This window comes from Crotalus tigris, unplaced genomic scaffold, assembly GCF_016545835.1.
Source record: "Crotalus tigris isolate CLP2741 ecotype Arizona unplaced genomic scaffold, ASM1654583v1 scf7180000024506.7606697, whole genome shotgun sequence".
Lineage (NCBI taxonomy): Eukaryota > Metazoa > Chordata > Lepidosauria > Squamata > Viperidae > Crotalus > Crotalus tigris.
The window spans coordinates 3,336,667-3,362,559 of record NW_024100678.1 but is presented as its reverse complement, the minus strand read 5'-3'; the positions used below and the strand labels follow the sequence as shown (position 1 = coordinate 3,362,559).

The 25,893-nt window shown below is 39.2% G+C and overlaps 2 protein-coding genes across 3 annotated transcripts in view; one reads left to right on the top strand and one right to left on the bottom strand.

The window, feature by feature from the left end:
• The window catches only part of PRKDC (protein kinase, DNA-activated, catalytic subunit), a 94,458-nt gene extending 91,071 nt beyond the window's left edge, over positions 1 to 3,387 (bottom strand). Inside the window, exons 1-3 of one of the 2 annotated variants that reach the window (XM_039333722.1) lie at positions 3,081 to 3,387; positions 873 to 949; positions 548 to 640 (exon numbers count right to left, since the gene is read on the bottom strand). In XM_039333722.1, the coding sequence (XP_039189656.1) occupies positions 548 to 640; positions 873 to 949; positions 3,081 to 3,246 (336 nt within the window). In that variant the 5' untranslated portion in view covers positions 3,247 to 3,387. The remainder of the gene's footprint in view (positions 1 to 547; positions 641 to 872; positions 950 to 3,080) is intronic. The other variant, XM_039333723.1, reaches the window with a different exon arrangement.
• Positions 3,388 to 3,842: 455 nt separating this feature from the next.
• MCM4 (minichromosome maintenance complex component 4) lies at positions 3,843 to 16,217 on the top strand. The gene is made up of 17 exons (XM_039333705.1): positions 3,843 to 3,976; positions 4,114 to 4,220; positions 5,567 to 5,722; positions 7,016 to 7,176; positions 7,321 to 7,422; positions 7,688 to 7,783; positions 7,866 to 7,961; positions 8,874 to 9,012; positions 9,394 to 9,614; positions 10,018 to 10,138; positions 10,728 to 10,987; positions 11,835 to 12,200; positions 12,616 to 12,743; positions 13,588 to 13,795; positions 14,694 to 14,922; positions 15,070 to 15,203; positions 15,838 to 16,217. The coding sequence occupies exons 2-17, from the start codon at positions 4,127 to 4,129 to the stop codon at positions 15,928 to 15,930; spliced, it is 2,604 nt and encodes an 867-aa protein (XP_039189639.1). The 5' UTR covers positions 3,843 to 3,976; positions 4,114 to 4,126; the 3' UTR covers positions 15,931 to 16,217.
• The last annotated feature ends 9,676 nt before the right edge of the window (positions 16,218 to 25,893 follow it).

Here is a 25,893-nt window from a genome sequence, read left to right as displayed (position 1 = left end):
TATGAAATTGATGGACATCTATTATTCTATCTGGAAGCATTAACAGTATTAGAATATTATATTCTAATTATGGTAAATACTATTAACATTAATATAAGATTAGAACAATGTAAACAATAACACAATAGTACAACTTCTAGATTGAGACAGAAGGTTACAATCACAGTTGATTGTTCAGACCCAGAAGAACCAGCATGTTACACTTTTATATTAAAAAGGCACATTCTGAAGATAAATTATGAAATTAAGATGAAGTACAAATAATTTCCTATTTTTCCGACCTCCATCCAAAATACAATTTTCATACCTAATCTGTTTCAAAGATGTAATGTTTTTCATTTGAGATACTTTAAATATTTCTCATGAAGTACAGGTAAGTATTATCTCATGTTTGAGAATTTCAACTGAACAAATAATTTAAGAATTTCATGAAAGTAGTTAGCTTTTAAAATTACCATTAGTATTTTAATTTTAATATTAGTTCTACTTTGCTCAGCAAATTTATCTAGTTTGACATAAAAAAGTAAAATAATTTTCTTTGACTTACCTTTACATCTTGTGCATAAGGCTGAACTTTGAGGCCAATCTTTTCCACAAAGGCAAGAATAAATTTTAATGCTTCTTCTCTGCATTCTCTAAACTAAAATAAAATCATTAAGAATATATTCAAACAAAATAAGGCTTAATATCAGCCTTAGGAAATGAACATATAAACACCGCACTCTCAGATCACTTACTTGCTACACACAGCTTTTGAAAAAGCAATTCAAATAACTTCCAACATAACAAAATGTACCTAATTTGTCTAGAAATATTACTCAACAAGGCAAGACTATTTAAAAAGTAGTTTCATCCCTAGATTTTTAACTTACATGTTCAATACTCAGCGACTTATGAATAAATGATAGTAGTCCATTTTCTTTCGAAAACACCAGTGAAATCTGCAAGGCTGAGGGAAGAATAAATGCAGATTAATATTTTAAAAAATTAAGCAAATACTCGACAGGTAATCCATGACTTACAACTATTGGTTTAGCAATCATTCAAAGTTACAGTGGCACTGAAAAAAGTGACATGATCGATCTTCGCACTTACAATCATTGCAGCATCCCCATGGTCACATGAAATTTGGGTGCTTGGCAACCGCCATATATATATGATGGTTGCAGTGTCCCTGGGTTATATCCTCACCCTTTGTTACTGTGGGAAGTCAGCCCCCTGCCCAGAAAAAGAAATATTTTGGGGGATGTTAAAAAGGCAGAATATATTTCTCCAAAGGAATAATGGAGAAGATCTTTAAAAAGGCAGGAAACTTCTCCCTCCCCCAGCCAGAAACTCAGCAGAAACCAGGTCTGTAGAAATGCAGATATTATAATCCTTTCAGAAAGGCTGGAGCCAGGAAGCTTGGAGCTTATGGGATTAGAAAGACAGAAGATCCCCAGAATCAACAACCCCTCACCCCAAAAAATCCAACATAGGACATAGTCATCAGCCACAGCCCCAGAGGAGCAGGATATGACCTTTGGGACATAATACAATTAACCCACCACCATTAGAATACCAGAAAGGCACACTGAACCTCAGGTCAAAGTTCATGTCACAGGAACAGGAAACAACCTCAAAAGTCCAAGAAGGTATAAAAACCCACCACTCCCTGCTACATGTGGTCAGCTTTTCCAGAGTCACATTTCTGACTGGCTCTGTTCTTCAATAAACTACAACCTTCTTTCTAAAGCAGTCTCCATTTTGTTTATTCCCGGCTTGGACTGGACCCTGATGAAGATTTTTCTTTCAGCATTACTTTCCCAATCAGCTTCCAATAAGCAAAGTCGGTGGGTGAAGCAAGATTCACTTAATTATACATGATTCACTTAACAATGGTAGTGATTTGCTGAACCATGGCAAAAAAGCTTGTAAAATCAGGCACGACTTATTTAATAACTATCTTGCTTAGCAATGGAAATTCTGGTCCCAATTGTGGTCGTAAATCAAGGACTATCTGTATTTCCAAATCAAGGGTTTCAGAATATAAATACTATCCCTTTGAATGTAACAAAGAATGGCACATTCAGGAAATACATGACATATTGGAACAAGGGTTATGCACTTGGCTTTCTTTCAACATCACAGATGCAGGGGAAAATCTAAATGCAGTCTAGACAATTTCAAACCTTGCTTGGGTTTATCCACATGCTAAATTAAATAGTGGAGAATCTGCTACCACTGAAATGTGACTAGCCACTCATTTTATTCTCACAAATGTTCTCAGATTAGACCGAGAAACAGCAAGAGCAGAGAAGCACCTTCCTAGTCAAATCCATAGCTGGCTGAGCTGGATCTTTCCAACCCCAGTTCAACATTCTAACTTGATGTTTCTCAATCTTAGCAACTTTAAATACTTCAATTTCCAAATTCCCCAGATAGCATTGTAGCTAAAAAATTCTGGGAGTTGGAAGTCCACAAGTCTTACAGTTGCTGAGACAGAACATCACTTTTTAACTGTTAGGTTACACTACAGCTCCCTGCTATTGCCGCTTCAGAAACCAAATTGTTCCAGCAGCTTTATCGAAAGATACCAAGATTATTATAGCTTTATATATCACTTGGTTGAGAACTTAGCCCTGTAAAGCAGTTTAACATAATGTAAACAAACCTCCATTTGTTAAATAATACTCTCACAAAGTGATGTAGTATCTGCACGGTAATAAGATGATTTAAGTTCTCCTGTACAACTCATTACTCGGAAGACTGTAACCAAGCAATTGTTCCTTGTTTAGTGCACAGGATTTGCGAATGCAGGCGCTAGCATCTATAGTCCTGTCTGCAAAATTAACTACAACTGAGTCTGGAGTAAACATTGTTTCCAGAATGGATCACATAGCTACATTACTGAGTAGGGCTCGCTGAATAAGCAACGCACCGAGCTCTTTGCTCTCCGTATGCTCGAGTTAGAGAAACGCGTCGCTTACGTTTACATTCCAAAGCCCCAATTCCACTGCATCACCACCGAAATCTGTTTGCTTTTTTAAAGAATACATTGCCGAGACCCCAGGTCACGCCTTGATCAATTGTTTACACACCCAGGATGTCGTCTCCACTACTAATGAGACACGACTCCGCTAAAGAACGGATTAAGCCGCACCCGTGGAGCGCTGCATTGCCGGGGTCAGAACTCCGAAGGGTGTCGTGCAGCTGGAGAAGGAAGCCCTGCAACCCACCGCCAGGCGCTGCAAGGGAGGGGGCCATGCCGCCCGCCGTACCAGCAGCAGGAACAAGCTCGGGCTCAAGAGGGAAGTGGAAAGGAGTGGACGAAACCAAGTCCACAGCCGGACGGAGGAGAATCAAAAGAGAAATATCCAAGGGATAAACCAACTCTATCAGGCGCAAGAAAACATCACGGGATTGGCTTTAGCAAGAGGAAGCTGCCTGCATATTAAATTAGATTAAACCATTGCCGCCTGGAAGTGGGGGGAGAATCTTGTCTAAGATTACAGGACAAAGAAAAGCGACATTCTTATTCGCTTGGTCCTGTCGAAATATTAAATTAGCATACAACGTTAGACAACTCCCCCTTGAAATTAATTGGATAGTCCTTATCTGAATAGTACAGAGACTCTTTGAGACATGGAGGTACTAATGGAACACGGGGGGAACTCAACATGGAAAAAAAGTACTTGGAAGTATACGGGGCCGTATAGTTTGGTCAGCAGCCCCTTCCACCAAACCGACAAACGGGTTTTCGCCGTTTCATCCACCCCACTCAAAGACACCACTTCAAATATTAAAAGTGCAAGAGGCATGCGGGTATTAACTCCCCCCTTTTCGAGCAGACGTGGTTGCTCCCGCTTTGCAATTGGCGAGAAAGCCCGCGAAAACGCGCGGTCATGTGATCCCATTTGGCGCGGATTTTTTTTTCTTCTGCTAAACCTGTTTGGGGAAAGCGAACCAAAAGTTCAAGACGTTCGAGGAGGAGCGGGTTAGTTTGCTGAAAGTACTCGCGGTGGGCTTTGGGCGCAGTTAATAGAGGAAGTGGATGAACCGCAGTTGATTATTGGCATTTTTTGCAGTGCGGCGGTCCCCGTTACCTGTAGTTTCCCTTCCTCTTTCTTTTAGGATTCGCCCAGCCATGTCCTCGCCAGCATCGACTCCGAGTCGCCGAGCCAAAAAACGTTCTAGAGGGGAAACCGCCCCAACTGGCGGGAACGCGAACGCTCCTACCCGTAAGTTGCTGATCCCCGAGCGCTAAGGGAGATGGCTCTGCTTGTCCTTCGTTTCGCCGAATCCGAGTGATCGATTGGATGCGATCTCTTCAATAGTGCAACCCGGCTAATTGATCGGTCCGAGTTCTGTCGCGCAAGGAGCTACCTTTGTATCATCCCGGATTGTGCATTTGCAAGCAATGATCTACAACTGTCTTGCTTTCTGTTTTTGTGTGGGTGGCTTGTTCATTAGATAGGCTATTAACTTTTGAGTCCTATCTTCTGGTTGATTTTGTTCCTGTATCTTCATATTACAGGAGCACTTTGGGGAATTCACATTGGTAAAAGATAGTTACTAAGCTGTTTAAAGATAGAGTAAACATTTTTATTCATCTCAACCATACAAGTACCAAGCAGAATGCAGTCTTACCACTTTGCTATCATTTGAATATGCCAGTGATGGCAAACCTTTTAGAGACCAAGTGCCCCAAAACTGGCCCCACTATGCTCCACCCCCTTCCCCACCCCCCCATCCCCGCCTGCCCACAGGGCCACTCACCGCCTCCAGGGCCTGCTGCAGATTGCCCAGGCAGCCCAGCAGCACTATGGCGGTCATGCCCTCTGCCCATGCCTTGCAGCATCAACTGTGCGCGATGAAGTGTGAGGGCAGAGTCTTGTCTATGCTGCCTGGCTACCATGTTCTTGGTTGCACTGCTCCACATGGGCCACGCTGAGGGGCGACTCTCCTTCAGGAGGGCTGCTGGAGAGGAGGGGGTCACGGGGGGATGCGAGGCTGGGGCAATGGCACGTGTGCCCACAGAAGGGGTTCTGGGTGCTGCCTCTGGCACCCGTGCCATAGGTTCGTCACCACTTGAATATACTGTTAGATTAAGGAAGGAAAGTATTTTCACTTTCTCTGATGCTCTAGAACAGTGGTTCTCAACCTTTTTAATGCCGCGACTCCCCAACCGATCGTAAGTTGAGGACTACTCACCCGGTCGTAAGTTGAGGACTACTCAACTGGTGCAACACCGTTTGCAGAATGGGACTTTTGGCGGGCTCAGCAGGGCAGAGACAGCCTGGACAATTCCTATTGGCTTTTGAAAGCCAATAGAATTAGACTATTCAAGAGAGTCTATTCCATTGGCTTTCAAAGGCCAATAGAATAAAAGGGAGTAGCACAGCTAAGGAAAAGGGGAAAAAATGGCGGACTGTGTTGTTTGGCGACCCCCGTGAAATGGTCGTTCGACCCCAAATGGGGTCCCGATCCACAGGTTGAGAACCACTGCTCTAGAAATAGTTTCTCCTGCAGATTTTTCTTGAAACTCTTTAGTTTGAAGTTTTATTTACAGTATTTCTTGCTGCAGCTGCTTCTGAATCCTTACGCTCCACTCCGTCACAGCAGAGTCGCCTGGATGACTCTACAGATTTGCAACCAATGCCAACTTCTCCACCAGTTGACATACAGAGCCCGAATGTTCAGGATACTCTGTTTTCCAGTCCACCACAAATGCAAAATTCAGGTATCTTTAACATCAGATGATAGTGATTGCATTAAACTATTAGGATTTTTAAAATTATTTGTCAAGTAAATTTGAGATATACAGTAAATAACGTTCTAACATAGTTTTATTTTATTTGTAATTGATGCTCTTCTGTCATCAATAAGAACGGATGAAGAATATTAATACAAATACAGAATACAAAGGAAAAGATATACAGTCCTAAATTTGAGGCATCAAATTCATAACACTACAGGTGTTCCTTGTTTCATTCAATGATCCTTCACACTGAATGAGTGAAAATTACAGCTCAGTCCTCAGAGTTCTGGCCATTGCAATTTCCCTGTGATCACAGGATCACGATTTCTAACGCTCCCTACTGGCTTCCCACCAAGTCAGTGGGGAAGCTGGCAGGAATTTGGATGTTAGAGTGATGTGAGGTCCTTGCTTAACAACCCACGCTATCTTTGCCTAATGATGGTAATCAGAACTGGTCATGTGACATTGCACTTTACAGCTGTGTTGCTTAGTGATGGCAATTCCAGTTACTGTTCTAAATTGAAGGCTACCTGCATTGGGAAAAATACATATAGTCCTTGACATAAGACCATAATTTATCCCAAAATTTCTGTTGGTAAGCAAGACATTTGTTAAGTAAATTTTCCCCCATCTTACAATCTTTCTTGCCACACTTGTTAAGTGAATCACTGCATTTTGTTAAGTTAGTAACACAGTTGTTAAGTGAATCTGGCTTTCCCATTGACTTTGCTTATCAGAAGGTCGCAAAAGGGGATCACATGACCCTGGGACACTGCAACGTTCATAAATATGAACCAGTTGCCAAGCATGGGGATTTTGCTATGGTCATAAATGTGAAAAACATCATAAATCACTTCTTTCATTGCCATTGGGACTTCAGACAGTCACTAAATGAGCTGTTGTAAGTTGAGCACTACCTGTAGTCAGTTCAGGGTGCAGTATTATGAGTGCATTAGTGATAGTCAATTATATATTGCTACCCTAGATGTGTGTTACAGGGTCTTGGTCTGTAGCTGAAGGAGTCGTGTGTCTGGATAGGTTGAAACAAACGGAAGTTTCTATTAGGGTTTATTTTTATCTTGCAAGTTTTGTTTTTGTATAGTTAATTGGCATATGGTTATTGATACCTATTAAGTGTCTGTTGACAGTGGAGGATATAAATCTAATAAAATAACCTTGTATGATTACATAAAGTTTTATATTGGCAGGAAATGAAATAAATCAAGCTTGTGTTTAAAAAATATAACCTATGTTATAAAACTTTTTCTCTAATAGTTCCCATGGATTTTGATATTAGTTCACCTCTGACCTATGGGACACCTAGTTCTAGAGTGGAAGGAACACCAAGGAGTGGTGCACGAGGTACTCCAATTAGACAACGGGCTGATCTTGGCTCTGTCCGTAAAACCAGACAGGTGGATCTGCATTCTGATACGGTAGGTTTTTTTCACACATTTCAGGAGGTACACGCGTTAACTCTACATATATTAAAAAAAGATTGAACTGAGTGGCATTCCATTGGATAAATAAATGTAAAACTATCCTTTTGATTTATATTAATACGTTCCTGTTTTACTTAGGCTGCACCAAGTGATGCGATGGCAAGTGAACACTCTGTTGGACAAAAGCTTGTGATCTGGGGAACAGATGTCAATGTAGCCTCATGTAAAGAAAAGTTCCAGGTAAGTAGTTATATTTCATAATTCGATCTGAAATTGTGGTAACAGACTTGAAGTCTAAACATGCAGTATGCATGAAAAGCTTTTTGCTGAATGCTTCAGGGTATTTATACTTAATTATTATACTTTTCTTTGATTACATAAAATTGATAGCACTTGTGGAGACTTGTTTGAGTTGAGGACCATCATCAGGATTTTTTATCCTATTGTGATTTTGCTGTACAAGCTCAAGCACTGAAGCCGTATTCTCTTGTTTTCAAATATTCAGAGATTTCTTCAGCGTTTTATTGATCCAACAGCTAAGGAAGAAGAAAACATTGGCTTGGATCTTAACGAACCTTTATACATGCAGAGACTAGAAGAGGTATAATTATAGCATCGTTATTTAAATTAGGCTTGTGTTGGAAGATTTACGTGCTAATTTTCAATGTTTGTTCACCTTGCAGATAAACTTAATTGGGGAACCATTTCTGAATCTAAATTGTGACCATCTAAAATCATTTGATGAAAATCTTTACAGACAGCTGATGTGCTATCCCCAGGTAATAGTCATTTTTAATGAAGGAATAGTCTTAGCCAAAGATAATTTTAGACAGTTTGGATTTATTGCTTTAAATAATTTGGATGTTCATTAATGTGCAGGATAAAAATGTTGCAAAAATTATAAGAATTCTTGTGATTAGGAATTACATAATTGCTTATTTTAATAAACAAGCATTTATTTTGATCTAAAAAATTTATTGAATGGTTTGTGTCTTTGCTTAATAATTATTTATTAATGATTTAGAGGCTGCCTAAGTCCAGAACAACTTGGGTTGACATTATTTAAAAATGAAAAAGCCCTATGTGTCCAGAAAAACCACATATTAATATATAGCCACTGTATGAGATATTCCACGCACACTCCGTGTTTTAAAATAAATATATCAATAATGTAGATTCTGAATCTATCCACTATACTAGTGGCAAACCTATGGCACACATGCCAGAGGTAGCACTGGGAGCCCTCTCTGTGGGCACACGCACCGTCGGCCCAGCCCTGCCTCCTCCCATGGCCCCCTTCTCACCAGCAGCCCTCCGGAAGAGAGTCACCTCCGGACACAGCCCACGCAATGCTGCGCAGCCAAGGACATGGTAGCCAGGCAGCGGGAACAAACCCTTGCACCCCATCGCGCGCAGATGATGCTGTAGGACACGAGCAGAGGGCGTGGCCACCATGGCGCTGCTGGGCTGCCTGGGTGATCTGTGGAGGGCCATGGAGGAGGTGGGTGGTCCAGCGGGCACAGCAGAGTGAGGACGGATGGGATGGTGATTTTTGGGCACTCGGTTTCTAAAAGGTTCGCCATCACTGCACTATACAATTGGATTGAATGACTGAATTGCTTTTTATGGGAAGATGTGCTAATGCTGAAGAATGACAATATGTACTTCTCATTTATATCTAACTTGCATAGGAAGTAATCCCAACATTTGATATGGCTGCTAATGAAATTTTCTTTGAGCGTTACCCTGACTCCATACTGGAACATCAAATTCAGGTTAGACCATACAATGCATTAAAGACAAGAAACATGAGAAGTTTAAACCCTGAAGGTAAGTTTTGGTACAAGTTCGATATTTATGTATTATCATAGAAATTGTTTATAAATGTCTTTAGATGTCAACAGATTTGTAACCAACTGAATTTTAGTCCATTTTGTCACTATTGCGTAATTTAATTTTAACAAATGTATTTGCTTCAAGGGGAGAAACACTTCATTTGGGAAATTATTTCCTAATATATCAGCTTTATTTTGAAATAGAATAATTTACTTTATATATACATGTATAATTCTACAATGAATATTTTGGATGTGGTCTTATCGTATCTATATCCATTTGGGATATGCTTAGAAATGCTAGATGCCATTTTACAGTAACACAATTTTCATTGTGATTAACAATATGTTTTTTTAAAAAACATGTTTAAATCAGATATTGATCAGCTTGTCACAATCAGCGGCATGGTGATCAGAACATCCCAGTTAATTCCGGAAATGCAAGAAGCTTTCTTCAAATGTCAGGTCTGTGGATTCACAACAAGAGTTGAGATTGATCGTGGCAGGATTGCTGAACCATCAGCATGTAAGAATTGTAACACCACACATAGTATGAATTTGATTCACAATCGCTCTCTGTTCTCGGATAAACAGATGGTATGTTGCTCTTATCTTCAGTCATAAAGATTCTGACAACCTTAATTTTCAAAAATTACTATATGTATGTTTCTTGTTAGCTTTTAGCTCCAGGTTTATAGTGACTTGCAAATGTTCATTCCTTGGGCTGCATGCTAATTAAATAGTTAACTTTTATACCATGCTATATTATACCTTCTTTAAAAATCCTTATTTTTAAATGTCTTTTGAAATTACTTTTGACCTAGTCAAAGCTAAATTAATTGAGAGTAGACACTGCAATCTCAGTTTATCCTATCTTCTAAGAGCTATACAGCCTAAGAAAACACCTTTCTTTTTGCTCTTGATAGTTTTCTTGAAGAAGAATATTTTGGAATTATCTAATATAATAGAAAAATATATTTTTGCACTGGTTTTCTGTCAGATCAAACTACAGGAGTCTCCAGAAGATATGCCAGCTGGCCAGACACCATACACTGTTATCCTTTTTGCTCACAATGATTTAGTGGATAAAGTTCAGCCTGGGGACAGAGTTAATATTACTGGTAAGGAAAAAAGATTGATAGTATTTTACTTTTTATAGCCCTGGGATGGGTGACCACAAAAATGCACCGAGAAGAGCAGGGCATGGGCATGATATGCTACAAGATTTTGGGAATGAAAAGGGGGCCACACCCACCAGTGTATCTGGACTTTGTTTCATCTGAAACATTCCCTGGTTTGTTTTTGCTGAAACCGGCATCTCTAAAAGTTCTGCAGATCCTCCAAAACACAATAACTTGTTCCAAAACAATTTTTCTATTTTGGGTACGACATAATTATTTCACGAATCCAAGAATGATGGAGTTCATTTTGGATGTGTTATCTTTATTACTCAACAAAATAATTTCCCATGTTGATTGCTTATTATAACATATTTTACTGAAGGTAAGACATAACCACCGAGGTGGATCTATCTATTTGTTGTGTATTACTTAAAATAATATTTCCAACATATAATTATGCAGGAGCATTACTAGTATCCAGTTGTGACTCCATAATCTAGCCAAAGTAGACAGATATTGGATTAACATTTTAAGAAAACTATATATATAATATATATAGTAAATCTAATATTATTTTATTTTTGATCAGGAATCTACAGAGCAGTTCCTGTTCGTGTCATCCCAAGAATGAGCAGTGTAAGGTCTGTCTATAAGACTCACATTGATGTTATTCATTACTGCAAAACTGATTCAAAACGTCTTCATGGACTTGAAGAAGGAACAGGACAGAAAATGTTTACAGAAGAACGTGAAAAAATGCTTCAAGTGCTTTCTCAAAAACCAGATATTTATGACAGACTTTCTTCAGCTCTTGCTCCAAGCATATATGAGCACGAAGACATTAAAAAGGTAAGGAAAACTTAAAATTATATTTGAGCAACTGAACCAGATGCTATGTTGATGAAATGCATGAAATACTTTACACACCTCGTGGAACATGCATTCTAATAAATTATGGTCAAATTATGAAAAATTAATAAAATTCAGCAATGAGTAAAGTGGTTTTATATTTTGTAAGGCATGGGGTTTAAAACCTCAAACACTGATAATTGGGCGCAAGTATAGGAAGTGAATTTCACTTAAGGAATTTAGATAGCATTTTCTTATAATGATGATAGAGAACTTTAGTGGTTTACTACAGATGAAAATCCATTATACTGATGGCTCAGTATAAATGAATGAGGCAATTCATTTTGGGAGTATATAAAATAAGATACTTCATAATTTGAAACCAAACAATATAAAATACTTAACTTAGTTAATGTCTATTTCAAAAGTAAGAACCCTGCCTAGGGGAAATTGTATCTTGTCAGAGGTTTTTAATACTATCTTAAATTGCCCCTTAAAATTTTAAAACATGCATCGATTAATTCAATTAAGATTTGTAGTTTGGAGGTTTAGTCTGATTTTGGGTATGTTTTTAAAAGGCTAATAAATGAGATAACAAGATATGTCTCTAAGCAGAGTGCAAGGAGATTTTCTGAGAAGTAATGCCTGTTCTATGGAAAAGATGCATATAACCACACATATCCATGAGATTATATCACTTAGATGTTCTAAGAAAATGTTCCATACATATTAATGAGATAGCTAATTATTATCTGATTTGAAATTTAAAAATCACATGATTCATTTTGTTAATAAAATGATTAAATCTTTTTAAAGGGGGAGCCTTGACCTTGATATTGTTTTCCAGGGCATTCTTCTTCAGCTATTTGGAGGTTCAAGAAAAGATTTCAGTCACACTGGCAGAGGTAATTTCCGGGCTGAGATTAATATTCTGCTTTGTGGAGATCCTGGCACCAGCAAGTCACAGTTGCTTCAGTATGTTTATAACCTGGTTCCAAGAGGACAGTATACATCTGGAAAAGGTTCTAGTGCTGTTGGTCTTACAGCATATGTAATGAAGGATCCTGAAACAAGACAATTAGTTCTACAGACTGGAGCTTTGGTCCTCAGTGATAATGGGATTTGCTGTATTGATGAGTTTGATAAAATGAATGAAAGTACAAGATCTATGCTTCATGAAGTTATGGAGCAACAAACACTGTCTATTGCCAAGGTAAGCTTAATAAAATCTGCATTTTAAAATTTTGGTAAATTATATTATTCCTTCTATATCTGGCCTCCAGGTGTGAGTGCAGATAAAATAGGATAGGACAAATAAGCGGGCATGACAGTCCAACAGGAAAAAAATTCAAATAGTATAAAGGGGGGAAAGCCAAAATAGTTGAGTTTATGGGGATGATAAGAGAAAGGGGGTGTCCTAAGAAAGGTCTATTGACCAGAGAAAGAGTTAATATTTGCATATCCCACTAACATTTAGTTTATGGTCTTATTCACACAGAACAGTTAAGAAATGGTTCACTTACAGAGTTTTTATAAAAGAGTAAAACATATAAGGACTTTGTTGCTGCACTTTCATGTAAATGAGATCCAGAATTATAAAAGAATCTCAAATCTTTTCTTCCTAACAGGCTGGAATTATTTGCCAGCTAAATGCTCGTACTTCCATTTTGGCAGCTGCTAACCCAATAGAATCCCAGTGGAATCCAAAGAAAACTACAATTGAAAATATCCAGCTTCCCCACACATTGTTATCCAGGTATGCTCTGAAATATATGCACTATCATTGCTAGTAGTTATTTTTGCCTAACATTACTCTTTTGTTCTCTGCAGACTTTCACCAACTCCCTACTAGGGCTGTACAATGCTTTGGATTTAAAGGCAAAACAGTATATTGAAGTGTAAGGAAGGAGTATTCACAGAGCACTTGCTTGTAACTCTTCAGAACTACTGTATCTTCTGGGATTGTGTGACTGCTTATTCAACAAGAGGAAGACACTGGTGTTAAATGTTCAGATGATGGGAAGCTGTTTCACAAACCCTTCTATATTGCTTTCTTGGTATACTCCAAAAGGAGGCATTTTGTTCTGAAGCAGATATTCAGATCTGAAGTGGGCAAGAATACTTCAGATCTGGCATGGGTGCACTTTCACTATCCGCAGGTGCTCCTTAAAAGAAGCCATGGTTTTTCCTGGAACTACATAAGCAGAGGAAAATTTAAATATTTAAGGAGGCAGCAATAGGGATACATGCTACTACAAGACCTAAGATTTGTAGCTTATGGGCATTCTAGTCCATTCTCAAAGGAGATCATTGTGTGACTTGTCTCAACCCAACCTGCCTCAATAGCGAGCTGAATGTGGGGAAAAATAGGAAGGCTCACAGACATTCTGTATGTCCTCTTCTGTGTGAAAGGCAGGACAGAAATCAAATAAATGAATATGCCATACATAAACAAAATTCTAACTTAAATTTTACTGGATAAACTTCACATTCCAGAATGTAATAAAATTAATGTTTTTGTAACTTGAGATACTGTAATTTTTCAAGAAGCAGTCCTATTAATGATGGAAAAATCATTCATGTTGTTTTATTCCACATAGATTTGATCTCATTTTCCTTATGTTGGATCCTCGTGATGAAACATATGATAGACGTTTAGCTCATCATTTGGTTTCATTATACTACCAAACTGAAGAACAGGTTGAAGAGGAATACATGGATATGGCAGTACTTAGAGACTACATAGCTTATGCTCGTACTTACATCAATCCCAGATTGAGTGAAGAAGCAAGTCAAGCTCTCATTGAGGTACAAGCAGGCTAAAACATTTTTTAACTTTTGCACAGCACACTTTTTAATTACCCATCTGATTTTGAAGTCTAACAGTCATTTAAAGCTCTAATGGGAAATATAATTGCAAATGACTCTAAATTAACAAGTATATAAAAAGTATTTTATTTGAAAAGCATTGCCTAAAATATGGTTACATGAGAATAGGGGAATTTTGCTCTGGATTAAATCCATTTAGATGGAGTACCTTTGTATAAATAGATAACCGCATAGGAAAAATTGAGGCACTCTCCAGAACATTGTGCTGCAGAGAGAAGGAGCACCTCTTAAGTGTTCTTGGAAGGTATAGATCCTCAGAAATGAATGTATTGAATAGGCAATATTAGAGTCTTATGTCAGTATTAAATTTAAAATAGAATTTCTTGCATTAACTTAAGGCTACTTAGTTGAATATGTGAACTTAGGTATTGCTTGAAGAACTCTGCCCTAAACATATCAACTCGTTATGAATGAATACCCAAGGATTTCATTGCAGGGAAATAGATGGGTGGTCACTTTCTGCTGCAAACTTAAGTGTGGATGCGAGAAGGATGAGCTAATTAAAGGAACTGCTTGCCTACATAGGTCCAGTTATGTGTTCAATTAAATTCTAAGTAATATACATTACATATATCCATTACATAAATATTTAAAGGGAAGATAGACCATTGATCCCATTAAATGTTGAAAATTATATGAATACTGTCACCCCATCCCCCAGTGGCTGAGGGTAAACAATTTAGCATTTTTGGGATTGAATAATAGAACTGGCGTTTTTTATGTTTGTAATCTCTTTCTCAGTTATGTCTCCTCTAAAATGTTTAATCTGTATACATAATATATGCAAACAATATTACAATCTTTTCTTCTCTACTAGGCATATGTGGATATGAGAAAAGTTGGAAGTGGTAAAGGGATGGTTTCAGCATATCCTCGGCAGCTAGAATCATTGATTCGTTTGGCTGAAGCTCATGCTAAAGTGCGTTTTTCTGCAAAGGTGGAAACAATAGATGTAGAAGAAGCAAAACGTCTTCATCGTGAGGCATTAAAACAGTCTGCCACTGATCCAAGGACTGGAATTGTGGACATATCTATTCTTACAACAGGTCTTCATATTATAATAATAGTTTTGTATAAATATTTCCACATGATAATAAAATTAAAAATACTTGATGGCATAATCTGGAATATTCTTTAAGGTATTAGAATGTAGAATCCTCTTCCTATGATTTGTTCCTGTTTTGCTCTTAAAGGGATGAGTGCCACTGCCCGTAAGCGCAAAGAAGAATTGGCTCAAGCTTTGAAGAAACTTATTCAGTCCAAGGGTAAAACACCAGCTCTAAAATATCAACAACTCTTTGATGATCTTCGTGCGCAATCTGAAATGGTAAGTTTGAAACAAGCTTAAGAGTTCATGTATTTTATCTCTAGCCAACAAAGCGCTTTTATTTATTTTTCAATGTTTTGTCTTGACTTTTATTATTTATTTCATAGCTACTGAAAAGCCTTAACTGCTAATCAAATAAAATATTATGTCTTATCCTGCTATAAGAATCTATTTACATTTTTCATAAGCAGCCAGAAAATGCAAAAGACAATGTGTATGTTTTGGAGGACAATGGTGATCTGGTTGAGGCCATTTTGTCTTTGCATAAATTGGAGAACGGTTATTTTAGAATACTTTTTCCAGTCTGGTTCTCTCTGTTGGATTACAATTCCAGCATGGAATGTGATTTACAGCATTTATAGGATAATAGATTGGAGAAGGCTATATTACCAAGACTGATTATGTTTTTCAGAGACTTTTATCAGTGTTTCAGGAAGTATTAAAATAATTGTTTTAGATATCTGAATCTATTATATAATTTCTAGATTATATTGTATGTACATTTTGAATTATAGCTAAAGAATCTTGAACTTGAGTTCAGTGAAGGAAAAAAACTGATGGAAGATAAAGGAATGCTGATATTATACAGGTTAATTAAAAGTCATATTTGTTCATTTCAATTTTTTTCTTCAAGGCTATCACTAAAGAAATGTTTGAAGAAGCACTTCATGCATTGGCTGATGATGATTTCTTGACTGTAACTGGGAGGACTGTGAGACTACTTTAATTCAAACACCATTTTGCAGTAATTTAAAAATACTGTTTAACAGAGGCTTTCAACATCACCACTGAACATTAATGCCTAAAGTTTAATTTTAAAAAACTGTAAATACTTAAAGCACAGTGGATTTTATCTTCATGAATATATTTCCTTAGCATTTTAACCTGAATAAATTCTATACTTTAAACACCAGGGGTAGTAGAGAATTAGAATTCAAAGATTGTTGAAATAATGTTACAGTCATTATTACATAAACATTTTAATGTTACAATAAAAAAATCTGTCATCACAAACTTCAAGTAGTTGCATCTGTTTGGCTGAAATACAGTGGTTGATTTTTTTTCTTAATAATTTCAGCAAACAATTCAGGTAGAAGACTGGGACGGTGAATCTTGCCACATCCTTTATGTGTATTGTGAACAAATCTTCATTTTTAACTTTTAATTTCCCATCTGAATATTTATAAGCTCACCTTTGCGTAATGTAGTTAGTTTTGGTAGTCCTCATTAGTTATTATTGTTCTGAGCTATTGAATACCACATCAACATATAAAAGATAACTTAATATTTTGAGGAGCAAATTGGTTTTCTGCTTTTTGATTCCCCCAAAGAGTTTGTTCTGAGTTGCAGAATAGGAAATGATTTTAATCCTTTCAGTGTACCAAACTGATGTCATATTCTGCCTTTATAATAGATCGTATTCAATTCAACTTCTAAGTAAGCTTATATAATATTTTTTATAAATGCTGTAGGTTGTGGAGAAGTATAGGACACGTATAATATAGTACTGAAAGTCATGTGATGTAATGCTTAAAATATTGGACTGACACTTAACTACCCTTAGACATGGAAATTTACTGGGTGACTTCAAGCCAGTAACACACATGCTCAGCCCTGTTCCAAGGGCTGCTGTTGTGGAAAAAAATAGGAGAAGGGAACGTTGTGTATTGCCCCAATCTGAACAACACGCAAGATATAAATCTAGTAAATACAGTAAAAGCAATAGAAAATATGAGATACAATTTTAGAGTTCGCTTGACCTTCTGGCACTGTTAAGCAGCTTTTCTTAGCTGAGAAGATGACAAAAATCTCTGGGTAAGGCACGTAATGACTTGATTTTGAAATATGCAAAGAATAGAGCCTGCCATCAGTCAGAAGTGATAAAAAATATTCCTGTCAAATAGAAGTATTAGCAACATAGTTTGTAATTTTCTTAAAACACTATACAACCTGGGTCGTCTATAGCTGCCTATTTCAGACAAGTGAATCTGAAGCTAGAGCTCCAGTAAGTTATAAGCTTTGAAAATCAAGTGGCCAGAATTCATTTAAAATGAAATTAAGATGCCAGTATTTAAATAGAAAGCATACTAGTATTCAAACAACAAATAATTGCTCTTGGCAAATCTCACAAATGCAAATAAAACTTGGGGTGGGGGAAGCAGACATAGGCTTCAGAGAGAGAAACTAAAAACAGGAACTAGCACAGAGGCTTTGAAACTGAGTCAGAGAGCCATATAACATTAACCATTGAAAGATCTGTTCCTAATTATCACTAATATGTCAGTTCATAAAGGAATTCCAAAGCTGACTCTTGGATACTTTATGAACACAACCTGTTTGTGCTTCAGTGTATCATGTATAACACAAGGTAATTGTACAGTTGAATAAACATTCAGGTCAAATCTGGGTAAGGAAGTATTCTTGATGTTCTGTTTTCAAGCATTGAGAAACCAAGTACTAGAACCTGGAAATGAACAACCATTTTAAATTAAATCACAAAGAAAAACATTGTAGAGAACAAAAAGGATAACCTTGACAGAGAGAGAAGATCCCTTACCAAAGTGATGAGCAGATGAACACTGCAGAAGACCAGATGAGAGGGTTGGGTCCAAAAGCATCTCAGACACTCCAAAATTTCTATGAAGATAAAAGAGGCAGAGAAACAAATTCAGACTTAAAGGATTCTGTTGCTATAGCCAATCTTAAAATAGTTTTAGGCAAACCTGGCATTTGTTTCTTAGTTTGGTCTACCTCATAGGGCTGATTAATATCCATACAAATGATTTCAAATTACAACTGCTTTTTAGTCCCTCATAAAGAATGACCAACTTGATTCATATCAGCAACGAATGCCATACTAGAATGTTAGGCAATCAATAATGCTAATCAGATATTAGGCTAGTTGTTGCCGGCTATAGGGGATGGTGCTCATCTCCATTTCAGGCCATTGAGCCAGTGTTGTCCAAAGACATAGGCTGGCAGGAGCTGGGGCAAGGACAGGAGTTCACCTTGTTGCATGGAGCTCAGGTCTTGAACCTGGGTTGCCAGCTTTCCAGCTGACAAGCCGAGCGTCTTAACCTCTGAGCCACAGATGGGGGCTTGCTATTAAACTTCGTTATGACAATAAAGCAGAGGCATGCATTTCAACACAGAGAAGTGTACAGAGGATAGAATTTGAAATTTCTGACATTCAGTGTACAAGGTATGCATGAACAGAAACTAGCAAATATTTTCAGCTCTTTGGCACATCTGAAAATTTTAAGAACATGGGCTAATGACAATCAGAAGCTTTATCAGTCAAAATGTCTATCTTAGGGAACATAACTGGTTACAAAACATTTTATTTGCTGTCCCCATTCCCCTTCTGCAGGATATTCCAATTTATTGTTTTTTGTCCATTTCTGGGCTGGACTGCACATGGCCTTTATTTTTATTTTGTAAGGAAAAGTTACAGGGCTCATTTTGACATTCTTTGGAATAAAGATGTAATAATGGGCACCCTGCTTTGTCACATACTTCTAATTTATTCTAAGATTCCTTACACTGAACAGGTGCTTTATTCCTATATAAAAAAGAAACTAAGATTCCTGCAGCCTACATGCAAAACCTTGTACTGTACACCTTCTGTTCTAACTTCCTGTTAGCAAATTGTCTCATCTTTGCAACAGAAAAATAGCAATGTTTTATATTGAATAAGGTGAAAATTATGCTCCAAAACTTTACTTGGGCTGTTGTGTTAAAATAGATGCTACCAAATATCTATTTTGCTTCCCATTTTTTATATAAGCCTTATTTCTTGGTCACACTAAAAGTGATATAATTTTGAAATAGGCCTGAATAGATTAGAGGACAAGAGCAGATTATAGTTCAACCAAGCCACTACTGAAACCTGAACAGGTTTCAGTTTGCACAACAACTAGCCCAAACTTAACAAATTTTCCTCTGATATAAGCAGTATAAATCCTTGCACCACAACAAAACTATTTTCTAAAATAAACAAAGAGGATTACTGTTGGACAGACTAGCACAGATTTTATACTACTGTTGCTATTGGAAAAATATTTTCCAGTTTGCTCTAATAATTATAACCACAAGGAGGAGATGGAGGCAAATTTGAATGAAGCTGAATTACAATTCTATTTTTTTCTATGTTGGAAATAAATAGTACAATGTTAATCAGTTTAAATTTTTTTTTTTTTAAAAAAGTGCCAGGAAAAGGGACAGCAACAGATTACTAATATTTGTAGGGAAATATTAATGACAATTTATATATTAAATTCTATTCAGAAACAAATAGAACACGTAGTTCTCTTTTCAGCAAAAGATAGCTAGCTAAAAATATATTGAAATAGCCTGCCAAATGGAAATTGAAACTATGTATACATATATTCATGATTTCGCGATAATGAAATTAGTTCAATTAAATGTACATCTGTTCATACTATAGCACTAAAAACATAATTATACCCTGATGGATGAAATGATCATTTTGGGATTTAAAAAAAATGCCTCAGATGCATGTCATCATTTTACAGTCCAAAAAATAGTAAGATAGCATCTTTGTGAAAGATTCTAGAATGCACCCAAAAGGGATATGCCACAATTGTTTTAACCTGGTTTTAGACAATTTTGACTTTATATTTACTATGTAAAATTCTTTGTATTTTCCATTTGTGTTTGAAAATAAACTTAACTCAATCAAGCATATTAAACAGTAGCCCATATTAGCCAAAATAGTAATTTCTTAGCATGAAAAGCATGGTTAACTTATCAGATTGGAACTGTACAGATCTAGGTTCAAGCTGAGCTGCACAAGCTCAGCCAATCATTCTGTCAATCAAATCTACCACATAGGATTATGATGGGAGGGGGAACAGGAGACAGTGTTTACATGCGCTGCCTTGAATTCCTGAATAAATGATAGGATACAAACTTACAAGTACATAGCTAAAGCTATTGTGAAGCTAACTTGCATTTATAGGACTCCAGACTTGTCCGTTGCATGCCAAGCAGACTGCCAACATTCTGAAGTGAGTCAAAGCTGTGAACATACACAGGTAGACTAACTCCTAACTCTTTTTGCCACAAATGCAGTTTTTGTCTGAAGTTGCTGAAGGAAGCTGGAAACAAGTGTAATTTAACATCCCCCGTCAGCTGCATATTTAAATTGGAATATTCAGGAAAAAGGATTTTCCAAGAGTTCTCTATTCAATAGCAGATTATACATTTATTTATTAAATTCTAAACTGCTCTATTTCAACTGACTGGTTGAGTTCACAGAGTTAGAAACAACAGTACCCAGTTATGTATACCCATAAAGCAGCAACTGTTAATGTGACATCACTCCAAATTCTTAATAATTCATAGGACCCATCAATCTGTCTCAACCCAAGGCCTGAGGGAAATGCCAAGTTTAAAAAAGTGCTTAAAAATAAAGAAAGTGGGACCAGCACAAATCTCAAGGCAGGTGCAGTAATAGAAAAGTCCCACTTCCCGGATCTCACGTAACATTCTTAATTGATAAGAACTGAATCAAGCTAATCCTATGCGTTGGAACATACAGGATGGAAAGGTGTTAAAGGAGTTAGGTGACCTTTCAGTATGGCATAGGTGTTATGCCACGTAGAGCTTGATAGGTAATAACCAGTACCTTGACTTATATCCAAAAGCCAACTAGTAACTAGTGCATCTTACAAATCGCGTGTTACAGTATGTGGGCACAGAAAGCTTATCTCTCATAACTAATAGTGCCATATTCTGAACCAAATGTAGCTTCTGAGTGGTCTTCAACTATAGAGTTCATTGCAATAGTTGAACTGCAAGTGCTTAAAGCATGATCATAAGTAGGGCTTCTTGATCCACAAACAGGAAAAGCCAGCCAACACCTTTTGTGTATTATTAATTGCCTGATGTATTGCTTCTGGTGTTTATTATCCCTGTACAAGTTTGGTCTTTATATGTTTTACATAACAGGTAAACAGCAACAGGAAGCCTATTCAGAGCTTTCTATTTTCCTTTATGCTTTTCTAGTGGAGATTTATTATTTATTTATTTATTCAATTTTTATAGCCGCCCATCTCAATTAAAAAATATATTACAATTAAAGCATTAAAACATAAAAAAATAAAAAATAAAAATATCTAAAATAAATATACACAGCAGCCAGTTAACCAGAAAATGGCTCTTGACACATTCAGCACCTCAGACTCAGGAATATAGCCAGGCCTTTAGGGCCTTACAAAAGGCTAACAGGGTTGGTTCTGTTCTGATCTCCAAAGAGCCAGATGGACTAAAATGATGAATGAATATTGCTCCTTTATTCGCAACTGTCTAGATTCTCAAGAGGCAACTGTGTGTTTGTTCAATTATACCTGGTATGCCAGCTGTAACTCTTCCTGAGGTAACTGAAATGTTTCTGGAAGCTGTAACACACAAGGAACTCTTCCTGAGGTAACTGAAATGTTTCTGGAAGCTGTAACACACAAGGAATTTATCTCTGGTGCAGAAGCTCTCAATGTACATGCAAAGCAACAGAGTAATAATAATCATAATATAAAACCCAAAAGAGCAAGTAATAGAGAAGATGAAAATAATAACACTATAGCCATACAACATGGGTAAATATAGATAGACATACCATGTGTCCCCCAAAATAAGACCGAACCAGAAAATAAGCCCTAGGATGATTTTTCAGGATGCTTGTAATATAAGCCCTACCCCCAAAATAAGCCTCAGTTAAGATAGTCAGCATTATGGTTGCCCAGGTGAGGTGGGGGGGAGTGACCAGCTCAACATCACTTGCATTGGGGGGGTGCCTGTGGTGGCCCAGGCAAGGCTCGGGGGGGGGGGATTCCAGGAGTCTCCAGTAGAGGGAGGCAGGACCAGGGCCTGATCCACCAGAGGAGCCTCACCAACCCTCTTGGGCCACATGGGAGGCACCAGGATGGCAGTGTGGGCTGTCCTGGGTGGTGGGCACACAGCTCGGCCCTTAAGCTCCCAGGGCCCTGGCATCCCGCTACCTGGCCCCGCTTCCCTGAGGGGATGCCTGGGCTGAGCTTCCCCAATGGAGGGGCTGAGGGGTGGCAGAGCTGTACAGGGGTGCTGCTGCCGGTGCCACTGGTGAGGCAGGTGGCAGAGCAGGGATGGCCTGGCTATGGGGCCCTGAGGTGCATGGGTGCAGGGTGCATGCAGCAGCTCCCGGACTGGGATTGGGCGGATTGGGATGGGGAGTCCTGGCTGCCTTTTGGAAACAGGGGGTCCTTGCCCTTCCTGTTTGCCGGGACGTTTGTCAGTGGGGCAGCAGGTGGGTAGCTCATCTCGTGTGTGTGGCGGAGCTGGAGGACAAGGTTGGATGGCAGGCCGAGCGTGCAGGGTCCAACGCATGCCACCCTCACCCTGCTGCTGTCTTGCCTCACGGAAGTGGCACCAGCAGCAGGTGGAGGCACAGGGGGAGGCATGTGATCTGGCCTGCCAGATGCACCACATGGCTGCTTGTTTTGTCGCGGCCACAGGCAAGCAAAGACAGTGGATGGAGTGGGCTGGTCAGCCACACAGTGCATCCAATGGGCCGGATTATGTGCCTCCCTCCTCCATGCCTCTGCCTCCACCTGCTGCTTGAAGAGCTGGCCGGGGGTCACAGCACTCAGACCCGCCTGTGCTGCATGGGCTGCACAGCCCCAAAGTGGCTGCTGGACACCACATTCCTGTGCACCTCATGTCTGCATGCCTGGGGGGCACCTAGTTGGGCTGGGCTGAGGCCAGGGAGATGGGTGCCGGTTGAAAAAATAAGGCCTAACCTGAAAATAAGCCTAGTGCAGCAGTTCTCAACCTGTGGATCGCGACCCCTTTGGGGTCGAACGACCCTTTCACAGGGGTCGCTAAGACCATCAAAAAGCACATATTTCTGATGGTTTTAGGAACTTAGTCTAAGATATGTGGCGGTGTTCTTTTGCATCTTGACGGCTGCATCCACCTCGGGATTGGGGAACGGCTTTAAGTTTAAAAGCTCTCCGTGCGTTCCCGGATGTCCTTTGGCTGAATCGAACAGGAGCGCTTTTTCCAGGGAAGCCTTTTCAGAGCCGAGCTGGTCTCTCCTCGTATTCTGCGGAGGAGTCGGCGCGATATTGCTCGGCTTTGTCCCACAAACCACGGAAGGTCGGCTTAGTCCAAACACCTCCCAGGTACAGGAAGGCACTGAGTGGTGCTAACCAGAGTCGGAAACTTCCTCCACTGCCCTGATCGCTAGTTCTGGCGGGCTCAGTGGGAATCACCTGCGCTAGATGGGAACGGCACGTCTGGGGGGGAGCAGTGAGCCCCGGATTCCGTGCGGGCCCAGCAGAGCCAAGTGGAAGGGAAAGCCGTTGATCTTCATTCAGGCAGACCCGGAGTTCTCTGAAGGATGTTCGGTTTCATTCTGGCTCGGGGAAGCATCGCTCCCTCAGGGGGATCATGGTTTCCGGCAGGTGGCCAGTTATCGAAGCCCGGCTTCTTCCTATCCCCCTACCGCCCTGTGCGTGCATCCCCAACTCTGAGCCCCCTCCTCTCTTCCATTCTTTACTTCTTGCCCTGCGGTGCGGTTGGTGCCCTCCGCTTTTCCTCGACGACTAAAGACAACTTTGCTCGCTCAGAGCTTTTTCCTCTCTTCCCACAGCATCTGATTCCCCCCCCCCTGTCTTCTCCTCCTCTGAGATCAATGCAGCCCTCTGCAAGACAGCACATACTTTTTTGATTCCTGCTGCTCAATCCCTCCTCCCCCCCCCCCATGGCTTCCTACTTGTGGGATGCAGGAGAACGGAGCGCCATTTCATTACAGGTGGGAGAAGGAAAACTGGTCCAGGTAGTGAAATGGGAAGAGATCAAAGGGGGAGGGGCTTTGGAGATGAAAGCTGCTTTGGGTGGATGTTTTGGTCTGCAGCATGTGTTTCCCTTTCCCCCCCTGCCTGACTTTTCTGTGTTTCCTGGTGTGCATCTGGAAAGCTGGGAAGGGGGGGGGGGCAAAATGAATCTGCTCCTAGTGTGGAATCAAGAAGCTCAAAGGGGCCTTTTCTTGCAGTTGCTGCAGTAATGCCCCCCATTCTTCCTGCCCTGGCTGCTGCACCAAAAGCAGTTGATTATTGCTCAGTGGAACCAGCAGTGGGGTGGGAGGAAGGAATGGATTTTCCTTCTGCTGCCTCTGCCTCAGTGGACAAGACCTCCTTCCAAAAATCTCTCCTAAGATTCTGCCAGGCACAGCTCCAGAACTGAGCTATGCTGGCTCAGGAATTCTGGGAGTTGAAGTCCACGAGTCATAAAAGAGCCAAGGTTTACCTTCTGCCTTATTCAGAGAGAGAAGCTCTGAAGGTCATTAGGATCAATTGTCCTGGAAGGACAGGGGTCCTCTTTCACACCCTCAGTGAATTTCAGCTGGAGGCAAATTGTGTGGGCCACATCACATACATGGACAACAAATGTCTACAAGTATAGCTCCCCTTGAGTATCACCTCAACTAATCCTTATTTTCTCCCTCCCCATAAGCACTCCCCCCTATACACAATCATATTAATTTTTCACAGGTCATGCTTAACCTAATCAGGCAACTTCAAGGGCTCATTTAAAGAAGAGAAAAGGTCAGGTCTCCCTTCAGAGCCATAAGTGGAGCAGCTGAATGTGTGATTCGGCACCCATGCTTCAAGACAAAATTTCATTTATTTGTAATTAGAAATAAATATTTCACAATATATAATTACATATTGTTTTTGTGATTAATCACTATGCTTTAATTATGTTCAATTTGTAACAATGAAAATACATCCTGCATATCAGATATTACATTACGATTCATAACAGTTGCAAAATTACAGTTATGAAGTAGCAACGAAAATAATTTTATGGTTGGGTGTCACCACAACATGAGGAACTGTATTAAAGGGTCGCGGCATTAGGAAGGTTGAGAACCACTGCCCTAGTGGATATTTTGGATCAAAATTTATTATAAGACCTGGTCTTATTTTCTGGAAAACACTGTAATACAATACTGTAAGGATTAGGTGTTCAGCAGAGTGATGGCATGAGGGAAAAAACTGTCTTTGTGTCCAGTTGTTTTGGCATGCAATGCCCTATAGTGGCATCCTAAGGGGAGGAGTTGAAACAGATTATGTCCAAGATGTGAGGGATCTGTAGATATTTTCTCAGTCGTTTTTTTGATCCTGCGATATATAGGTCGTCTATGGTTGCAATTGTTGTTTTACCTTTTGAATCTGTACCTGTCCTGTTTGTTTGCTGCACCAAACAAGTACTGATGATAGATTCAATAATTCCTCTGTAAGAACTGTATCAACAGCTCCTGGGACAGTCTGAACTTCCTAAATTGATGCAGGAAGAACATTCTTGGATGTACTTTTTTTAGTGAAGGTTCTAATGTTAGGTGTCCATTTCAAATCCTGAGAGATTATAGAATCCAGAAATTAGTGCAAAATATTATAGGTAACTACTTAATCTCTGATATAGAGGTCACATATTCCCCAAATTGAAAGATCTACAGTGGTTGCTAATGCTTGGTGTGATGCTTAAGGCCTGACCATTTGAGCACATACCATTTCTGTTACAAATCTATTGAAAATTATATTCCTCACAAAAGATCTTTATTTTTTAAGTTGGCAGATTGGAGAGAGTATTCTATTGGCATTGATTCTGGGGAGCAGTGTTTTTCAAG

Excerpts from the sequence above, each read along its gene's own strand:
- MCM4 (XM_039333705.1), top strand. The coding sequence starts at position 4,127 with ATGTCCTCGCCAGCATCGACTCCGAGTCGCCGAGCCAAAAAACGTTCT. Across the intron at positions 10,139-10,727 it reads GGACAGAGTTAATATTACTG|GAATCTACAGAGCAGTTCCT; the intron begins GTAAGGAAAAAA and ends ATTTTTGATCAG. Across the intron at positions 10,988-11,834 it reads AGCACGAAGACATTAAAAAG|GGCATTCTTCTTCAGCTATT; the intron begins GTAAGGAAAACT and ends ATTGTTTTCCAG.